This window comes from Diadema antillarum, unplaced genomic scaffold, assembly GCF_040938485.1.
Source record: "Diadema antillarum isolate AM-2024a unplaced genomic scaffold, OU_Dant_1.0 seq00001349_RagTag, whole genome shotgun sequence".
Lineage (NCBI taxonomy): Eukaryota > Metazoa > Echinodermata > Echinoidea > Diadematoida > Diadematidae > Diadema > Diadema antillarum.
The window spans coordinates 723,135-745,648 of NW_027272114.1; the positions used below are offsets into that span (position 1 = coordinate 723,135).

The 22,514-nt window shown below is 41.3% G+C and overlaps 1 protein-coding gene across 1 annotated transcript; it reads left to right on the forward strand.

The window, feature by feature from the left end:
* The first annotated feature begins 16,116 nt into the window (after positions 1 to 16,116).
* LOC139708578 (uncharacterized) lies at positions 16,117 to 21,822 on the forward strand. The gene has a single exon (XM_071620515.1). The coding sequence runs from the start codon at positions 16,117 to 16,119 to the stop codon at positions 21,820 to 21,822; it is 5,706 nt and encodes a 1,901-aa protein (XP_071476616.1).
* Positions 21,823 to 22,514: the final 692 nt, after the last annotated feature.

Below are 22,514 nucleotides of genomic sequence, written 5' to 3' on the forward strand. Positions count from 1 at the left end.
ACCGACACTAAGCAAAGAAAGCCCACGGGACCGAAACTGCGCTTAAAAGGCTCACGAGACCGACACTAGGCAAAAGAGGCCCACGAGACCGACATTAGGCAAAAGAGGCTCACGAGACCGACACTAGACAAAGAAGGCCGAGACCGACAGGATGAACAGCGCCACCTATAGACCAATTAATTGTATAGGGTGTCCAGATAATGGCATAAAGAAGGTATAAGAAATGGAAAAGGAGAGTTGCTAGGGTATTACCTCGTCAATTGCCCTCCCTCACCCCTGAACGGTCAAGATCTTTAATTGTGTGTGCGCATTTGAGTCTTTGTGAAAAAATAAACAAAGTTAAGTAAAGTGCATGAGATGTTTCAACATTACTTTCAAAAATTCCGAAACACCCTCTTTTCCCAATCTGAAAAGTTCGTACCGGTATACACCTACTTTAGATAAAAAAAACAATGAAATAATGTGGACATTCAGATCAACCAACTAGAAAAATACCCAGGTATGAAATGAAGTTCAAAACAGGAAAATTATTTACAAAATGGTCAGTGTTGTAGTGGACTCCTGCTTTACATGATAGTCATCTGCAAAGGTGTTGATTTAGTATAAATTCACAGAAAATAATGGAATCGTCAATTAAGGCAGTGTTAAAAATTCGGAAAAAGAAGATGCATCCATGAAAACAACTTTTCTATTTCATGAAAAATGTACCGTTTTGAAAAGAATTATTTTACAAACACAAGCCACTGAAATCGAAGTGAATCGCTGCAATAAGAAATATTTTCATCCGTTGAATTTCAGACATCATAGTTAAAGAGAAAATTACAAATTAAAATCTAAGCAGGTGGGTATAAGCAGGCAGATAGGATATCTAATAAAGCCTACCTAACTTGTGAAGAGAGAAAGAAAAGGGCGAAAAAAAAAACTTGCATCCTGTCCACCGTTTAGAGGAAAGCCTATTAAATATAGCACAATGACAGGCTTGTTCTCTATCATTTTTTCATACATTTCTTTTTTTTTTGGGGGGGGGGGGGGGGAGTGGTCCCATGAAGACAACAATTTTGTTATTAAAAACAAAATGGTAACAATGTCACTCCTCGTAGCGTGACAGAACTGCCCTTAAAAGCCACACGTGTACAAATACATACCGTACGGTACTTAATGTCGTTGATATAGTACAAATTGTAGATGGTGCTGTTATTAGTAAGTTACAATCTTTCGCTCGACAGCATAATGAAATCGCACCCGCCAGTATGTAATTTTCCCCTTAATGGAACACCCTGTACAGGGACATATTTGTAATTGACATGTAGATGGCGCTACTCATCCTGTCGGTCTCGTGAGCCTTCTTTGCCTAGTGTCAGTCTCATGGGCTTTCTTTTCCTAGTGTCGGTCTTGTGAGCCTTAATTGTGTAGTGTCGGTCTCATGGGCTTTCTTTGCTTAAAGGGGAAGTCTAGTAACTGATCAGTGGGAATCAGTGGAAATGCTAGGAGATGATTGTTCCAATCCTTATGGGATTCATTCAAGAGTTCATTGTATATCTATTGTTGTGTGAAAATGATTTGCTTCAGAATGGTCTCATATTCAAGTAATGTGCAGTTTAATGCTTCCAGGTTAGCGTCCCTGGTCAGTGACGGAGCATTAATTAACATGGCACTGTTGAGACATCACTGAGGTCAAATAGTTTTACCATGGCCCGAAAGAAAGCAGTCGATATTTGTTTTATAATCCCTCTCGAGCATTTTACTAGAGTAATGACGGTTCCCTTTTGGAAAAGTGTGCAGGTTTCGTGAACGATAAATCTAACGCTAGATTAGGCCGTAGCAGTGCAGCAGCAGTGCGTGCAGCGCGTATGAGTACCGAACGACACCGCTGCGCTGTTGTTGATTCCTACACACGAGCTACACTACAGCGTGCATAACTCCGAAAGATCGAGGAGGTCCAGGACTACGTTAGATTTCAGAAGTAGGCCTAAAGCGGCTTCGTTTTACCCAGATCATCTTCAAAATCGGTATAATTCGTACCTGATATGGTGTCCTCCTGCGATCATTCTTTCGTTACTTGAAGCAGTCACTTTGTCAATTGGGCTGAATGCATTGATCAAACGTCCACTAACGTTACACACACCCACGCCATCGCACCACAGATTTCTGTAATGCTGTCGCACACCGCGCGCTCCGCGCTCTCTAGCTAGCTCTTAGCGCTAGCTAGCTAGCTACAGGACTGTCGCTCAAAAGTATCGCTACTACGCGCACTGCATACATTCTTAAGTGAGAAATGTAGATATCGATCACACGATCACGATTGGGTGCAAATCGTGGATTCCCAAAAGTACTATATCACGCTGGCTAGTATAAATTGCACCGCATCCAGCTGCTCGTAGCTAGCTAGTAAAACTACACCATGTTCGTGCTCTGTGTAATCCTATGGCAAGAAGCTTTACATGAGGGATATAATAGGGTATAACCACTTTGGGCCCCTTACCTTTTTACCCATGAAGTGGCAGCAGAAGTTGCACTGAAGGTATTCTTATTTATTTTTTTGCTTGGTAGCTGATGAAGCTCGGAATTGGCTGCCAGAAATATAAACTGCCCTCCCCCCCCCCCCCCCCCCCCCATTTTTAAAAACCTGGCACTGGCCATGTAAAAGACTCACAGTAGTCAATATTTACTACCGGTACTAAGCTAATTTGTAGAGGCAGCAGAAATTCTCCTTTTTGTTTGTCGACATGCCTGAAGACGAGACAGAAACCTGCTAAAATTAAGAAGGCTTTTTGTAGCAAGGGTAATTTGGGAGTTGTGGTAAACTCAAGGCTAAACTCTGCCGGACCAGACAGCCAGCACTGCATGGCCATCGACAAAATGAGTGGGGCATATAATGCTCTTTTATGTGGTGCAGTATTTTTATGTTCAGAGTTAAAATTCACAGAGGGGTGACCAGACTGGTTATTGAAAGATTTTATTCTATTCATATTGCTTTATTTCTTTATTCAACTGGAGTGAGTGAAATGCCCATTTAAGAAGACATCTCCACAGAGTCCATCAAAAACATTCTTTGTCAAATGTCTGATCCTATTCTCTTGGAGCAATAAAGTACTACCAGACAGCAGTTTTTTTTTTCTTTTTTCGTTTTCTTTTTTTGGCTGAGTTGTGAACAGAGCTGCCAACTGTAGTGGCTGGTATTGAGACTACAGTATACTTGTAATACTAGGTAGAATAGAGTGACCAGCGGTGGATGCTGGACATGTCCACTCCTAGTCCCGAATCACAAATCTTTGTTATCTGGATAACTTCTTTATTGGGCCATAACTGGGAAGTGTTGGGATATTCATCTCACTAGAAGTACTCCACTGAAAAGCATATTTCTTTGTGTCTATATCCTACTTCTTTCAATCAGTATTCTTACTTCTGTTAAGTAACATTTTCTTCATTTCATCTTGTTTCAATGTGTCACTCATCAATGAGAGCTGAAGTTCGGTTTCAGATTTTGGGACACACAGGGACAAAATGTGAAGGGAATAGATTGTGGAGGCTGGTTTCTTCTACAGTTTGTCAGACAAACTGTGCCACTGCTGTAAGTATTGATAGTTACATAGCTACTGGAGGGTCCATAGACAAATGTTCAGAAAGAATTAATATACCGGTACATGTATATGTATCGGTGTGACAATCAAATTGTCCTGTCACATTTTTCTAAGAGCTCGATAATCATAGGCCTACTAAAATACGCTGTGAAAGGGTACCTTGGCAAGAGAAACAAGAAAACCTCATAGCGATACATGTTCTTTGACACATTCTCCGAGCTGAGCTCATAAAACCTGCTTACTAGTGAAGACATGAACAGGGTTTAACAGAAAACTTGTGAGGTCCTGGTTTCGCTGGAAAGGGACTCCCCTCAAACTGTACAGTCAAGACTGCACATCAGGTTAAATCACTAACGAATCCACAATCAAATCAAATTAATCTATTTATACATTTATAGTTACAATCAACTATAGGCTGTGATAATTATGGTTAATTCTGATAACTGTGATTTATTTTCTATTTAAAGTGTATTCACATCATACTGTTTGTTTTACTCTAATAAAGTCTTGGTTATTTTAGGTATTATCATGATGGACTATTTTCCTTTGGTTTGGTCAATCATATGTATTCACACATTCTGTTTCCATTAATCTCAGTCATTCCAGCCACTGATGGATCAAAGAAGGCCAGTGGGATGAACACACACACACACAGGTATTGTTGATGTTACTCTGATTCATATCATTCTATTTTTTTGCACACGTTTCAGACCTCCATTTTTTGAAAAATTGAACAAATTGGACGGACGCGTACGCGCACGCACATATACGCACGCACAGCTCATATGCAACAGAAATTTCCCGTTTTTTCACACTTATCGGATGCCTGAAATGTCAAGCAATATTTCTACCAAGTTTCAAGTCAATCCGACTCAATATGACGTCATACGGGCCCGTCAAAGTTGAAATTCTGCGATATACAGTGCAACTACGTGTATGCCAAAAAACACCAATTTTAAATACGATTTTATTCGTCAGGATGGACAGTGACCCCCCCATTTTCTATACATATTCTGAAAGCTGATGAGTTGTACATGTCATTTCATGGGTTGACAATGCTTGAAAAATGATTAAAAGATATTTAATTTCTTAATAAAATAAAAAAGTAAATTTTCAAAATGACGTCATCAAATTTCAAGTTCACTCGAGCGTATCTCGCTTATCCTATGCCAATTTTCACCCAAATTTCAGTATGTTGTAGGTTATTGAATGCTCTTTCATTAATGTAATAACATTTTGATTGGATGACGGCATCACCTCGGAAAAATGGATTGAAAGTAACCTTGCCAAATTTGTCCAGTTTACGTGTAATCTCTATGGGAGTGCAGTTTTTCTGGAAATGAAAATTGACATGACTATCTTTATCGAGCACTAGCTCACTTATGCTTTGGTGAATTTTTACCAGATTTTAATATGTTTTAGCTGAGACTTTGGGCTATCGTAGTGTGTCCTCCGTTTTTTCATGCAACGTTGGCATCACGTCTAAAAACTAGGTTGAAAATAAAGCTTATCTTCGATGTATTGAGATACAGTCAAACCTGTCTATAGCGGCCACCCAAGGGATACGGGAAAAGTGGCCGTTATAGACAAGTGGCCGCTATAGACAGGTAACATGTATCATCGTTGTATACATCTATATATACTTACATGTACATGTACATGTATGTGTGTACGTATGCACATGTGTGTATCATGCATAGAACAATGCCGGTGTTTATGAAATTGTTGCACAGTACATGTAGCATGTGCACAGTCATGAAGAAAGCTTAACACTAGTGCATTATTGTGACTGAATAAGTGATGAATGCAACGGTGGCGCAGGAATGACTGGCACGGCTAACAAGCAGAAAAACACGCTGAATTATCGGCTCGGCTACGGCCCCATCGGGTTTTTGGCCGCTATAGACAGGTTAAAATCTACCGCGGGAAACAAAATTTGTGGCCGCTGGCCGCGTTAGACAGGTGGCCGCTATACACAGGGACTTTAACATTGCTTTACTCTCGGGGGGATTTTTCAGTGGCCGCTATAGACCGATTCAATTTCGATGACCTATTCACCTACCGCCGCTAGCGGCGCTATAGCGGCCGCCATAACTGGGGGCCAACGGGGCTTCCCAGCGAGCTAGCTACCCATCAGCGAGTTGCACTTGCAGCTCAGCAGCCTAGCGTACCCATCGCGCATAGTTAGCCGAGCGCGAGCGCTGCGCCGCGGCCGGCGACCGCTGGCGCCGCGCTAATATTGTGATTGTTTACTCACTGTGTGGAAAAGTCATTCAGCGGCTTTTAATGCCATTCTGTTGGACAATTTGAGTGATTCAGACATATTGATCTACTTTGAAGGCTTCAAAGGAAAGATCAGGAAAACACATTGTGCAGTTGTTGGGTGCACAAATAACAGAAAAAAACTGGAAATGGAAGCTACACAGCAGTGTGTGAAATTCAGACACCGCTGACGCATAACAAACTAAGGCAAAATTAAAGACAATTAAGTGAAATACATCGGTATAAAAATGCAAAGATTTCAAAACAAACTATGTCTTCTAGATTCTCTAATTAGGTTATCACTGCATATTCGTAAAATGTTGTTCATCTTAGAAGACAAGTTTAGATCAAAGAATATGATAATTCACTGTTTTGTTTTGTTTTATCCTTGGTGTCCTACTTGCCAAAGTTAGAATACACTTCCTGGCTAGACTTTATTATTATGACAAACATTTTACAGCCTACACTACAGCTAAATAAATGTTTCAAGATGCGTTAAATTCTTATATTGTTTTCACTTCTTCAATGTTCAGCACTGAATTGACCATCTAGGCCTATTCCATTTTGGCCTGGAACTCTGAATTTGACATTTGATATTTCAAGTGATACCATTAAACCATGGATGGTTAATTAACCGATAGGCTAGCTTGTAATTTATCGTGCCATAATCGAGCTCAAGATTCTTATTCATTATTTGTATTTAATTATATCAGTTAACTTGACAACAGCCTAGGCTTATTAGCAAGACGTCTGCCTGTCCCTAGCAACAATTCTCCCCAGCGGCTTTTATTCTCTTGCAAGTCTTACACGAATGTGAATATACCGTACGGGGCTTACACGCGAGTACCCAAGTCATCGCCAAAGAAATAGAGTGTACAAACATTCACGGATCGTACCGATATTTACCTTGAAATTCAAGTTTTGGCTACAGCCGTATGTCATCTACCCATTCGCTCATAGTCGGTATAAGTTGTTTGATTTTATCTATTTTTAATTAGCTAGCGAAACAAAAGTAGACTCTAGTTGTCACAAATCCAGATGCGTCGATCGCTGCCAGCGCCAGAGATAGCTAGCTGGCCGGCTGGCGCCGGGTGGTAAAAAGCACTGGCTGCCGCTGGCACCCTTGCCATGCACGCACGGCGCTTGCCGACCCGGCCTGTTTGGCCCTCAGTTATGGCGTCGCCTTAAGAGGGCGCACTTCCATGAACAGTCGCTTGAATCGGTCTATAGACAGGTGGCCGCTATAGAGAGGTGGCCGCTAAGGCAGGTTTGACTGTATTTCTTTCTTTCTGCAACTTTCTTTGCAATAACTCAAGAAAAACATATCCTATCACAACCATATTTTGCACATGTTTAGTTCATGTCACGAGCATCATTTTATAAAAAAACAAGGAAAAGTAGAAATTGCGCGGTGCATAATATATGTCCCTGCCGGAAGTAGCATTTTGTAGCAAAATGTACAATACAGGTCACAAATCAAGGTCAAAGGTCAAAGAAGTCAAAGGTCAAAATTCTGTGTAGAAAGTTTTGAAGCCGTCACCTGCTGCCATCACATAAAGCAAACGGAATCGAAATCGGGTTAGAAATGGCGAAGGAGTAGCATTTTGTAGCCATTGTACAATATAGGTCAAAAATCAAGGTCAAAGGTCAAAGATGTCAAAGGTCAAAATTCTGTGTAGAAGTTTTGAAGCCCTCACCTAGTGCCATCACATAAAGCAAACGGAATCGAAATCGGGTTAGAAATGGCAAAGGGGTAGCATTTTGTAGCAAAATGTACAATACAGGTCAAAAATCAAGGTCAAAGGTCAAAGAAGTCAAAGGTCAAAATTCTGTGTAGAACTTTTGAAGCCCTTACCTAGTGCCATCACATAAAGCAAACAGAATCAAAATTCGGGTTAGAAATGGTGAAGGAGTAGCATTTTGTAGCCAATGTACAATATAGGTCAAAAATCAAGGTCAAAAGTCAAAGAAGTCAAAAGTCAAAATTCTGTGTATAAGTTTTGAAGCCCTCACCTAGTGCCATCACATAAAGCAAACGGAATCGAAATCGGGTTAGAAATGGCGAAGGAGTAGCATTTTGTAGCAAAATGTACAATAAAGGTAAAAAAATCAAGGTCAAAGGTCAAAGAAGTCAAAGGTCAAAATTCTGTGTAGCAGCTTTGAAGCCCTTAACTAGTGCCATCACATAAAGCAAACGGAATCGAAATCGGGTTAGATATGGCGAAGGAGTAGCATTTTGTAGCAAAATGTACAATATAGGTCAAAGGTCAAGGTCAAAGGTCACAACTGAAATTCTGTGTAGAAGTTTCAAAGCTCCCACATAGTGCTATCAAATAAAGCAAACAGAATCAAAATTGGCTCATAAATGACAGAGAAGTAGCAAATTGAAGATTTTGATCACACACGGACGCACACACGGACACACGGACGAACACACGGACGGACACATGGACAGACACACACGTACGGAGCCCGTTTCATAGTCCCCTGCTCGAACTCGTTCGGCAGGGACAGCAACTACTTGATCAAACACCTCCTTGGGTATGTAAATTAGGGTCAAAGGTTATAAATGTTTCATCCTGTATCTTGCTAAATACATGTCGTATCTTTCCCATATGTTGCACACGTAAAGACTATGTTACAAGGATCATTTAACAAAATAACCACTTTTTGCTCAGATGTCATCTTGTTTGTGCAAAGTGGGGTCAAAGGTCAAATGTACTTCTTTCTTTATCTTCGTTATGACGTGTTATCTCTATGGGAGGGAATTTTTCTAGATGTGAAAATTGACATGATTGTCTTTATCGAGCACTACCTCACTTACCCTTCAGTGAATTTCTCCCAGATTTTAATATGTTGTAGCTGAGACTTTGCGCTATCATATGTATGCCTTTTGATTTTCATACGGTGTCGGGATCATGTCAAAAAAAGTGGTTGAAATTAAAGCTTATCTTCGATGTATTGAGATATTTCTTTCTTTCTGCAGTTTTCTTTGCAATAACTAAAAAAAAAACATACTCTATCACCCCAATATTGTGCACATTTTAAGTTCATGTCACGTACATTATTTCATAAAATAACAACTACTTGATCGGACACCATCTTGGGTATGTAAAGTAGGGTCAAAGGTCATAAATGTTTCATCCTGTATCTTGGCGAATACATGTCCTATCTTTCCCATATTCTGCACACGCAAAGACCATGTTACAAGAATCATTTCATAAAATAATCACTTTTTGCTCAGACGCCATCTTGGGTGTGCAAAGTGAGGTCAAAGGTCAAATATACTTCATTCTGTATTTCCGTTAGTGTATACGGAATTCGGTACCAAAGATGGCAGGTCTGACCCCCTTTTCTAAATGAGAACCTGTATGAAACCTGTATGGTCATGCCTATTTGGACCAGGACACAAATCACTGATTTCCGAAAAGATCGGATCACCTAATTTGTCAGTGTTGACAAATTCAAAGTCTAGTTGGAATTGTTTTTCTTTCAGCTTATTTACATCATACTGGTTTTTTTTTTCTAGTATAAAAATTCTGGTGATAATCACATTTAATAATGATAATCATGACTGATTTCTTTTGTTGGTCATTTAGCTTGGTCAATCATTATCACTTTATAATTAATGCAACAAAACTTATACAAATATTAGTAAATTCAAGAAATTGGAGGGGTTATGAAATTCAAGTTTAACTGTTGGGCTTTCATTTGGTAGATGACTAAACTTAAAACCTAAACAACCAAGGAAAATGACTGTTCAAGACATCATTACATCATGGACCAGAAGAGATGGACTAGAGTAATTCTGGCAATTGACGCTATGCTATACTTTCCTCATTTCCTCTCCATTGTTCTGTTAGTAATTAATGGTAACAAATTAAAAACTAGAAATGTCGCTATGGTGTCTGATGCCTCCGCCATAATGCATGATTCTCCCAAAAGGCGTATAGTACAATGTCTTCACAATGTGTGATCCATGACAGTTTCACATAACTGGCAAAATATTGAAATGACAGGTTTGTCAGAAATGTCTTGAACTGGGTTTGCTATAATTTTCTAAGAGTGCAGGTAAACATATTTGGGGTATTGAGAATTTTTACTTGAATTCTGATGGACCTTTTTATAAGTTTATGCATTGAGTAATTTCAAAGGTATGAAGAAAGAGTGTAATGATGGGACAATATATATATATATATATATATCGTTGGTGGGGTGACAAAACCTCGTATCTCAAAAATGTCAAATGTTCAGGAGAGCTAAAAAACATGGCTACCATAACATGTAAGTCAATGGAAACAGCCAACTTTTGTTTATCATTTGTGACTTTATTTTTGCAGATGGGCATATAAGAATTGGGAATTACATAGTAATGGTTCCTAGCTTCAATATAATGAAGAAAACTCATTTTCACCAAATATTGAGATACGAGGTTTTGTCACCCCACCAACGATATGTATATATATATATTTTTTTTGGGGGGGGGGGAGAGAGCATTGAAACCTGGCCTTTGACCCTTAACCTCTGACCTTCTGGCTGGAAATTTCCAGGAGAATCTCCATTAGGTAATGCATGTATTAAGTTTTGAAACTAATAATGCAAGCATTATATACTAGTATATGAGGGAAATAGTAAAATTTTGAGGAGTTGACCTTGATTTTTGACCCCTGACTATTGACTTTTGACCCCTGACTATTGACTCATGACCCCTAAATTCCCTAGATAATCTCTGCCAGTCAGTACATGCATATGTACCAAGTTCCACGAAGATACATTGAACCATTTGTGAAAAAAGTGATATTGCAACATTTTCACAAACCTTTGACCTTTGACCTTATGACATGAAACTCTCTTGGGAGAATCTTTACGCAGTAGTACATGTCCACACCAAGTTTCAAGAAAATACCTTTGGGTATTGCATAGATAAGGGGAAATTGCAACATCTGTAGCATTTGACCTTGACCTTTTGACCTTTGACCTCTTGTCAATGTCACTAAAATCTACTCAACTAATTGTCCCATCATACATCATCCCTGTACCAAGTTTGGTGAAAGCTGCGTCATCCAGTTTTGAGTTATCACGTAAACAGATAAATTTTAGGATTTGACCTTGATTTTGACCTTTGACCCCTGTCCGATTTCACTGAAAAAATGATCAAGTAATTGTCCCATCATACATCATCTTCCAACAGAGTTTGGTGAAATTTGCTCCATCCAGTCTTGAGTTATCGCGTAAACGGATACAATTTCATGATTTGACCTTGACCTTCAGCCAATTTCACCCAAAATCTAATTAAATAATTGCCCCATCATACTTCATACTTGGACCAAGTTTGGTAATATTCCAGTAAATATTACTCAAGTTATCGCGTAAACGAAAACGGACGGACGTACGGACGTACGTACGTATGGACGAAAACATAATGCCTCCGGCACCACTTCGTGGTGGAGGCATAAAAAAGTATCCAAAAATGGTTTGATGATGTGGGCATTAATTTTGATTTCATTCATTAAACAATCTTATTTCCTTCTTTAGTTTATTGGAATTTTACAAAGTATATAATGCAAACAACAGTAAGCCTACTCTATGAATTTGCAATTCAAAGAATTATTCATTTGAATCATTGACTATATAGTATTCAATTTCAAGTAATTTAAAAGTAAAACTCCTTCAATCTTTTCAAATGTTCAAATAAGACTTGCCATGTGATACAATAATGAAACATAGGTTTTCTAATTTCAGCATCAAGGAGAAAATCAAAGCCTATAGATGCTCCTAAAACCCAGCACAAGTTTTGGGATAGTCTGACAGAGGTATGCAAACTTCTGAAATCCAACTGATTGTGCCAGGACTGCCATATGACCAAATCATTACAACGAAGGTACAAACCCTCAAGAGGAAAAGGGGCTTAACCCCTTATTCAGGGAGAGAAATTTCCACAAGTGATGTCTGTCACATCTTTTCTGGAGTTCTGCTTCAGATGTTGGCATTTGCCTATCAAAAATGATATCAGTCTTAGCAGCCAGAGCTTCAGTAACGTATCATATTCATCTCTTCTCAAGAAAGAGAAGTATATTGTATGCATGCAAGAGGCATGACAGGGAGGAAGGCAATGGCAATGGGGAGGAAGATGATTTGAGTCAACTCCCAGAACTTCATCATTTGTCTTCAGAAGACAAAGAATCTGATGACGACACACTCACAACAGACCAAACATTGACTCCTCTGACATCCAACAGGCAAAGCGGAAAATACATGATTTGCTTGAAGGCACAAAATATTTCACAATGAAGACATTTGCAAGATTACCAATTTGGTACATCTGTGACGTTCATTCAGCAAACTTTCAGGCTAACACATAGTTGTAATAAATAGATGGAGGACAAGCATTTTTAAAAAAAAACCTTTGTTGCTTTTTTTTATTCACTTAAGTATAGTTAACAACTGTGTTAATTACAAATGTAAACCTATAAGTACAACCAAACAACCAAAGAACCTGATTTTTGCACAATTATTTCAATCTGTGTATCATGCATTATCTTATTTTGACCACTTCCTACAAGCACACATTGGGGTTTATGTTTCAAGATGCAATGTTTAATTAGCAACATAAAGTCCCTGAATCTGCTTTATCTACACACACAAAAAAGAGAAGGAAATTGACACATCTCAAATTCACATACACATCATACTGTCTTGTAGCTCCATGGTATAATCTACATCACAGCTATTTTTGCAAAATCTTCGTATACTGCTGTCTGTTGTCCATGAGTATTGAAGTACACCAAATCAGTTTACATTTGAGCCAGTGCATACTGTAATTCAAACAGCTTTGAAACTATTCAGTGAAAATTAATCGTGATCACTAATTCGTCACTGGTTGGAAAAAAAGATCAGTTGCACCCTGCATATTGACTTATCCGCAAACACTTGGTAAAGAAATTATATGCATAATATACAAGTGATTCTGGGATTGTCTGTCAAAAGATTGCCTTGCTACAGTGAAGTCCTTCAGTGAATGTATCATACCTTCCCTATCTGTAATACAATACAACACACAAGTAATTATCATCAAAAACCCCTAGTTTAAAAACCATGGGAAGATCATATCATTCTAAATATACCCCCCAAATATCACTCCATCACTGAAACCAGGGACTCATTTTATCAAATGAGTTATCATTGATTGTAAAATCACTGATAACTTTCAATCAACTATGATAACTAAAAGATGAATTTAATAAATAAAAAGACTGGTGGCCAAGCCTAGTTTTTGGCTCAGTCTGCTTAAAAAAAAGTACAATATATACCAGTTCAAAACAAAACAAATGTAACCACACCAAGCACTAGCAGTTATATCTGATACATCCATAGCACAGAATAGATCCAGCAGCATGTAGGTGTGCTGTGCTTGTGATGCTGACAAATGTTAGAACTACTCCCTCCAAATCTGCCTAATTACGATAGAATACATGGGTAATCTGATATCTGAAGTGTCACTGAAGGTGAAAGTTGTGCATGCATTGTTTCAAGTCCTATGTGTTACGCTTTCAGAAACCTTTAAGAGCATTGACAAAATACAGTACAAAAACTTGTTATAAACTCATGTGATGTTTTCCTCACATGTTCATTGCACTGCCTGCACACATAGTGCTCGCTTGCTAGTCCTTGCTGGCTTGAAGGACTAGCCGGCCGGTATGTACCATACATATTTCAGAGGCAACTGCCGATAGACAATGTGTCAGATTATACAACATCTAACAAAAATGTAGCTATTCCATTGGTTGATTGCTCATCACATGACCGTTAGAAGTGTCATTGCACACTGTGGCACAGCTGACGTCACAATTTCTATCGGCTCCTGTGTCACATCTGACTCAATGGTTTTGGTACATTGCATGGCTTTGATGTCACAAGCAAAAATTTGCCACACACACTCAACAATTAAAAGCATGCTTACAAGTGCATGTTTTTGTCACTCATTGCTGTAAACAACTTCAACTGATCAGTTTCATGTATGTACACATGGACACACTTCTCCCCACGCCTCTGGTGGGCTTGACAAAAATGGATGGGTATCCCTTCCCGAGGAGCTAATTGTTGCTGGGGTGACAAGACCTTGTATCTGAAATTTTTGGGAAAATGACTTTTTTGGATTAATGGTCAAATAATGGGTTAAGTGATATTCTGGCCAAATCCAAACTGTCTTACTCAAAAAATGAAGCCACCATGGCATGTCAAAGGACAGGCTATCCCATTCGCCACAGTGCTTTGGCCACCATGTTTTTTGGCTCTACAGAACATTTGACATTTTGTAGATACAAGGTCTTGTCGCCCCAGCGACGTAATGTAGGTCTGTTACACATACCTAACGGAATGAATATACCACAATAAATATCAGACATCTATCGAGAATGTCATACCCTCGCATACGAGCGGTCAAGAATAAAAGGTGACAACTTAGTGAACCAGGCACTTTATTGTACTCTCAGGCAAGAACTACAATGGCCAAATAAGCAGTCAATGACGGCCCACTTTTCTGAAAGTCTGCAAAAGGCCAAAGACACCATTGATGTCAATAACAGTAAGTGGAATTCTGTAAAGAAAACGATTAAGGGGGCACTTGAATATATATAACTGAATACTGGGGGAAAAAAAGGATTGAGCTGCTGTTGGTGTAGCGGCAGTATTGATTTATTCAAGAAATATTTGATTGGAACAATTTAGACTGTTACACCCCCTTTAAGGTGCAGATCGTTACCTTGGATACACCGTCAAGTGCGCATTCCTTCGGTTGCTTGCGCACTGGTTTTGCTTTACGTACTAGTATGCTGTATGCGTACTACATGATAGCCACGCAAAAGATATGGGCCAAGATGCAAGACACGATCAAAAAAGAATGAGTTCGGATCTGTGATTGATTTACTTTAGGAACCTAAACAGTTTGGTAAGAGAAATTATGATGGAAAACAGATGAATATTTGATTGCTGTAGCTTTGTTTAATTCTTTATGTAGTGATATGTGTTGTGTTGTTAGCTTGTAATTGAGTTCAGAATTTAGGTTGACAAAACGATTCGATACGGTGTTCGTATAGAAAGTGATTACACGTAGAACAGTACGGTACGCTGTAGGTATTGATTATTGTACATGATTCCTGCTTAGCAGGCAGGGAAGAGAAATATTGGAAGTGTGAGTGTATGATTGAAGCTTACAACACTGTGTATGTTTTATTTAGGAATAATGTAAGACTCCATATTCAGAAGAATATTGTGTCATGGTCATATAGGAATGAGAATCAGATAAAGGGATTCAATTTTGTTACTTTCATAGAGCTGTATACTGTTAGATTTACACACATATATGTACGTATACCGTACGGTCAATACAATCCCATACATAACTGCAGTTACAGGGCTAATTTATTCAATGTTTGTGAAGGGTTACTTCCTTTTTTGGTGTATCATATGGATGTGGAGGTGTCAAAAGGAAAGACATTCAAGGGTTTAAAGGGAAAGATGATCTTGGATTTATTCTATTGTCGGAAAGGCAGGCTGCATTTCTGGATAGTGTTGTAGGGATGCAATTGCATCATTTGAACTGAATTATGTGAGTGATAGAGATAAAGGTCACTTGATAATGTACATTTTGTTTGAATGATCAAAGTAAACAAGTGTGATAAAGTCAGGTCATTTATAGAACAATATTATTATTTCATGGTGCAGTGTATTTGGACACTGAGAAATGCAGTACCATACATCAAGATATTGAGTCAGAATATGTCTTTACAAGACATTGATGTGTTAATGTTTAGGACTGAACACCGAACACTTGCATATTTAGTGCACTGCATATGGTTGCATGCATTTGGGTTAACAGTGTAAAGTTGTTACTGTTGTTTATGTTAGTTGCACAAATCGAAAGGTGTTTCGATTATTACAAGTATTAAGTATATTTGGAAGACACAGAAATAATGACACTTGACAAGCTGCTCAAGGTAGTGATAACTAAGCATTTATTATTTCTTTTCTCTTTTTATAGCGAACCACAAGTTCGGGTTCGACACCAGTATGCAAGCACACAAGTACACAAGTTGGTGTGTTCCACAAGTTTTGGTTCAACACAAGTTCGTGTTTGTCACAAGTACACGAGTCCAGCTGGTATTGATGTCTTCAATAAATGAACGAACCTGTGCGTTCCAACTGTGACTGACTGAAGTAAACTTTCACCTTTATGTAGTACGTGTCTACATACAGTTCGCAAACTGGATCCAAAATGGAAGGTCCACTGCATGATAGTCCCAGCCCATCTAGTGACGTTGCTGATGAACAACCGGTCGTCAGTGATCCTCCCCAGGATAGAGCTACCTCAGGATTGGTGGGAAACGCCCAGATTGGTGGTATTCTACCGGAACAAGCTATCCCGAGCGTACCAAGACGTAACCCTGACGATTCGGATGACGACAGGTCAACCACGCTATCATCAGCATCACGACGAAGCAACAGGTCCACATCATCTAGAGATAGCGGAAGGACTGCTGCGGCTTCCCGACTGCGCGAGGCCAGAATCAAGTTGGAGCTAGCGAAAGCAAGAAAGGAACAACTGAAAAGGAAACAAGAACTAACAAGAGAACAGTTGAGATTGAATGAAAAACTTGCAAATCTTGAGCTAGAACATGAAATTGAAAATGCAGAAATTGAAACACGTGTACTAGCATGTGAAGTTCATGATGTTGTTGGTAAGCCACAGTACGAAGTTAATGAAAAGAAGGATGAAGTGAAGTCCTCAGTGTTAAATCCTGATGCTCGAGTGTGGTCAGGAGCAAAGGGTAATGGTGTCACATCTGACCCGGTAGAACGTAATTGTACCACGCCAAGTAGTCCAGTTGAATATGGTGAAGTTCGTATGTCATCTCATGATTTGTCTCATGCACCTAACGTTGCTGTAGATGATTGTGTAAGAAGCAGTGATGTGTATAATTCTAACATGAATCCAATATTTCATGCCATTAATGTTGCTTTTAGCTTGCCAAAGCCAGATTTGGTTACCTTTGATGGCAATCCGACTGTGTATCGCAGCTTCATTAACAGCTTTGAGGTTAATGTGGAACAGAAGGTGCTGGATGACAGGACCAGACTCACTTATCTCATCCAGTACTGCTCGGGTAAGGCCCGCAACAGCATCGAGAACTGTGTTCTCATGGAACCACGTGAGGGTTATGCTGAAGCGAAGAGGATTTTGAGAGAGCAGTTTGGACAACCGCACGTGGTGGCGAATGCTCACTTGGATAAGATCCTGAAACGTTCACAAGTCAAGCAGAACGACCATGCAGGACTGTGGGACCTTGCGCGAGATATGAAGCATTGTGGGATGGTTCTAGCCCAGATGGGATATCTCGCTGATGCAAACGGCTCTGAAACACTACTCAAGATTCAACGTCTATTGCCCGTTCACCTTCAAGCAGAATGGGCGAGGAGAGCCCATGCCATGATGGTGAGATGTGTTGTGCCCAACTTCGACTTGATGACAACGTTTGTAGAAGAATCCGCCCAGTTGGCCAGCAACATCTTTGGACGAAACATCGGGAAAGCGATTCCAAAGAATGACAAGTCGAAGAAAGAAACACGACCCAGAGGGACAGCGTTTGCAACTCAGAGGGTCGATGAAAACACACCACGTTCCGTCCAAGGCAGTCGAGATCGTCCTGAAAGGAAATGTCCTTGCTGTCAAGGAAGGCACAATCTCACGTCCTGTGAATCCTTCAAGAAGAAAGGGGTAGACGACAGACGAGACGTAGTTAGGAAAGCAAGACTGTGCTTCAATTGCCTACGACCATTTCACTTGGCTGTAGGCTGTCTTTCCAAAGCTCGCTGTGAAGTAACGGACTGTGGTAAGAAGCATCATGCTCTCCTGCACACAACATACAATCCTAGTCGGAACTCTCCTCGGCAAGAGAACCGAGAGGACAGTACAAGGCAAGAAAACCAACAAGGGGTAAAGCAAGATAACCCAAGCTCTTCAAGTGGTAGTCAAGGAGACGAAAGGTCGGGTCGGTCATTCACCGCTCATTCCTCAAGAGGCAAGATCTGTCTGAGAGTCGTACCCGTAAAGGTTGGAGGAAATGGGAGACAAACTACAACCTGGGCCTTGTTAGATGAAGGCAGCGACGTTTCGCTGTGCACGAAGGGTCTTGTCGACAAGCTAGGTCTCACTGGGACGGAAAGAAGCTTCAAGCTGTCTACGGTGGACCAGACAGGAGCAAGCAAACGTGGCCTTGAAGTTTCCATGTCAGTCCAAGGAGTTATGGGCCAGGAAACCTTGACACTGGACAATGTTTGGACTGTAGACAGTCTTCCAGTCGCCGACGAATGTTTCCCCAACTCAGCAGATGTAAAGGAATGGTCACACCTAAATGACATCGCCCTTCCTTCCATGGACCAAGGAGAAGTGGAGCTACTAGTGGGAGCAGACACCCCAGAAGCGTTCTGGAATTTGGAACAGAGAGTCGGCAATCCGAAAGAACCCTATGCAGTTCGAACTCCACTAGGATGGACGCTTATGGGTCCCGTGTCCGGGAAGCGACAATCCACGACAAGTTTCCATGCGAATTTTACTCGCCTTGAAGACGACTCCCTCGAACAACAGTTGAAGCAGTTCTGGAGGGTGGACTTTGGCGGGTATCTCAATCAGGACAATGTTGGAGATTCGGTTGAAGATCTTCGAGCACTGAAGGTGATGAAGGAATCTGCAGTGATGGTCGATGGTCACTATCAAGTCGCTCTACCGTGGCGCAGTTTTCCACCTGTCCTGCCAAACAATCGTCGTTTGGCCGAGGCGAGACTTGGGTATTTGAAGAAGAGGTTGGAAAGGAACGAAGCCCTACGTGACAAGTACGTAGAGACAGTCAGCGACTACATAGCCAAAGGGTATGCAAAGGAAGTCGAGTGCATACCGTCGGATGTATCAGCTGAGAGCGCCACCCAAGAAGAAGCTTCAAATGAGCCAGTTTGGTATCTCCCACACCACGCTGTAGTTCATCCTCGTAAGAAAGACAAAGTCCGCGTTGTGTTCGATTGTGCGGCGAGATATGGAGGAACTTCACTCAATGAACAATTGCTCCAAGGGCCGGACCTTACCAACAATCTAGTCGGTGTGCTTACGAGGTTTCGTCAGGAACAAGTTGCCATAGTCGCCGATATTCAGTCTATGTTCCACCAAGTGAAGGTTCCGCCCAGGGACAGAAACGCCATGAGATTCCTTTGGTGGAAGGACGGTGACTTGGCTCAGGAACCAGCCGAATACTGCATGACTGTACACCTATTCGGCGCCACGTCTTCACCTAGTTGTGCCAGTTTTGCTCTACGGAAGACTGCTGAGGATAATCGCGGACACTTCAATGAAGAAGTGATCAACACAGTGAAAAGGAACTTCTATGTGGACGATTGTCTTAAGTCTGTTAAGGATCGAGCTGAAGCAGTGACTCAAGTAGAAGACATTCGTGACCTGCTCAGTCGTGGTGGATTTCGGCTCACGAAATGGTTGAGCAATGACCGCGACGTCTTAGGTTCTATACCTGAGGAAGAGAGGGCAGCATCGGTGTCGAGCCTAGATATCGACGAGCTTCCTGCAGAACGCACTCTAGGAATCCTATGGGATGTTGAAACAGACTGTTTCGGCTTCAAGGTGCATCTCCGTGAGAAGCCTGCAACGCGACGGGGAATTCTGTCGATAGCCAGTTCCCTCTATGACCCCCTTGGGTTCGTTGCTCCCTTCGTGCTGCCAGCCAAGATTCTCCTTCAAAGGTTGTGTAGAGTAGGATTAGGCTGGGACGAGCCTGTTGGAGCCGAGGATGAGAGAGAATGGCGAAGATGGATGGAAGACATTTCCATGTTGACTGACTTGAAGATAGAGAGATGTTTCAAACCGAATGGTTTCGAAGTCGTGTCAGCTGAAGTGCATCACTTCTGTGATGCCTCCGAAGTTGGATATGCGTCCGTTGCATACCTACGCCTGACTGACAGAACAGGACGGATACATTGTGCCTTTGTTATGGGGAAGTCCCGACTTGCTCCAGTGAAAGTGGTATCCATCCCCAGATTGGAGTTAATGGCAGCAGTGTTGGCCGTGTCCATGGATCATTTCATCAAGTCAGAACTTGACATCCAAGTCAAAGACAGCGTCTTTTGGACTGACTCAACGTCTGTCCTTCAGTATATCCACAGTGAAAGCAAGAGATTCAAGATGTTTGTAGCCAATCGTGTGGCAAGGATCCATGATGCCTCAGAGGTGTCTCAGTGGAGATACGTAGACTCAAAGTCTAATCCAAGTGACGATGGATCGCGTGGCCTGAAGGCACAGGAACTACTCCAGAACCAGCGTTGGCTCAAAGGACCAGATTTTCTGTGGAGAGACGATGACTGGCCCATTCAGCCAGAAGTCTTGGAGTTAAGAGGAGACACTGAAGTGAAGAAAGCAGTACCAGTATATGCGATAGCAATCAGAGCTCAAGTCAGCGACCTCTTGCATAGGTACTCTTCGTGGAATCAGTTGAGGAAATCCACAGCGTGGCTTCTTCGTTTCAAGAAGCTTCTCCAAGTCAAGGCTAAGGGGGAATCCACGGATGATCTGAAGAAGCCCACTCTATCTGCCGACGAATTGAAACAAGCAGAGAAGGCAATCGTGACTCTGGTGCAACGCGATGAATTCAGCGCTATCCTCGAAGGAAAGCAGATGAGCGGTACAGTCATGTCCAAGCTGAACCCAATTTTGGTGGATGGCATCATTCGAGTTGGCGGAAGACTAGAGAACGCACCACTGGATGATGAGACGAAACATCCTATCATTTTGCCCTCTGATCACCATGTGACGAAGCTCTTGATCGTTCATCACCATCACCTAGTAGGTCATTCGGGGGCCGGGATGACCTGGACAGCCCTCAGAGAGAAGTATTGGGTGTTGAAAGGAGGGGCAACCGTGCGAAAGGTGATAGGCAAGTGTTTCTCGTGCAAGCGAAGAAATGCCAAGAAGATGGAACAATTCATGGCAGATCTTCCGAGTAGCAGGGTAACCCCAGACAAACCACCTTTCTCTTATGTGGGAATTGATTACTTTGGACCAATCATGGTGAAGCAAGGTCGTAGCCGGGTCAAACGTTACGGGTGCCTGTTTACCTGTCTGAACTGCAGAGCGGTCCACCTAGAAGTAGCAAACACTTTGGATACAGACTCCTTCATAAACGCACTGAGAAGGTTCATCAGCAGGCGAGGTAAGCCATCCAAAATCATCAGTGACAATGGGAGCAACTTTAGAGGTGCGGAACGAGAACTTCGTGAGAACCTGGAAAGTTTGAGCCAAACGCGTGTGACTAACTTCCTCGCTGAGCAAGGTATCGACTGGAACTTCAATACTCCCACAGCTAGTCATATGGGCGGAGCCTGGGAACGGATGGTGAGGTCTGTTCGCAAGATACTTACCTGCTTACTTGGACAGCAAATTGTCAATGATGAAGTTCTGTCCACGCTCATGGCTGAAGTAGAGTCAATCTTGAATGCTCGGCCACTCACTCAGTTGAATCTTGACCCAAACGATGACGAACCGTTGACGCCAAACCACTTGTTGATCATGCGAAAAGGCTCTAGTCTCCCTCCAGGTGTCTTTGATCAGAAGGACGCATATGGCAGACGCAGATGGAGACAAGTGCAATATCTCGCTTCTGTCTTTTGGAAGAGGTGGCAGAGGGAATATTTACTTCTGCTGCAAGAAAGGCAGAAGTGGAATGCCCCAAGACGGAACCTAGCTGTCAATGATTTGGTCTTGGTAGCGGATGAAACCACGCCTCGCGGACAGTGGCCTTTGGGTAAAGTGGTTGAAGTGTACCCGGGAAAGGATGGACATGTTCGACAGGCTCAAGTGAGGGTCGGAACAAGATTCTTCAAGAGGCCAATAGCAAAGCTCTGTCTGCTCGAAGCCGCTGAAACGTAGTGATATAAGTGGATGACTTAATTGCAGTCATCAGACTTGATACTCTAGCTTAAGAGTTGAATCGAATGTTTGATGTTTGTTTATTCAAAGGTTAAGCAATGGCCTTTGAGATGTAAGCGTGAGTAAGCCAATTTGACAGTTATTTTAAACTGTAGTTATTGGCATTAAGTACATGCATTTGTTGTTGAACGGTTTGTATGTGTATAGGAAGAATTTCTGCCGCCTAAAGATTGAGGTTAAATGACCATCCTGTAGGTTGCTCATTGGGGGCCGGTATGTAGCGGCAGTATTGATTTATTCAAGAAATATTTGATTGGAACAATTTAGACTGTTACACCCCCTTTAAGGTGCAGATCGTTACCTTGGATACACCGTCAAGTGCGCATTCCTTCGGTTGCTTGCGCACTGGTTTTGCTTTACGTACTAGTATGCTGTATGCGTACTACATGATAGCCACGCAAAAGATATGGGCCAAGATGCAAGACACGATCAAAAAAGAATGAGTTCGGATCTGTGATTGATTTACTTTAGGAACCTAAACAGTTTGGTAAGAGAAATTATGATGGAAAACAGATGAATATTTGATTGCTGTAGCTTTGTTTAATTCTTTATGTAGTGATATGTGTTGTGTTGTTAGCTTGTAATTGAGTTCAGAATTTAGGTTGACAAAACGATTCGATACGGTGTTCGTA

Bases quoted from the DNA above. Each gene is read 5' to 3' on its own strand.
- LOC139708578 (XM_071620515.1), top strand. From the start codon at position 16,117: ATGGAAGGTCCACTGCATGATAGTCCCAGCCCATCTAGTGACGTTGCT.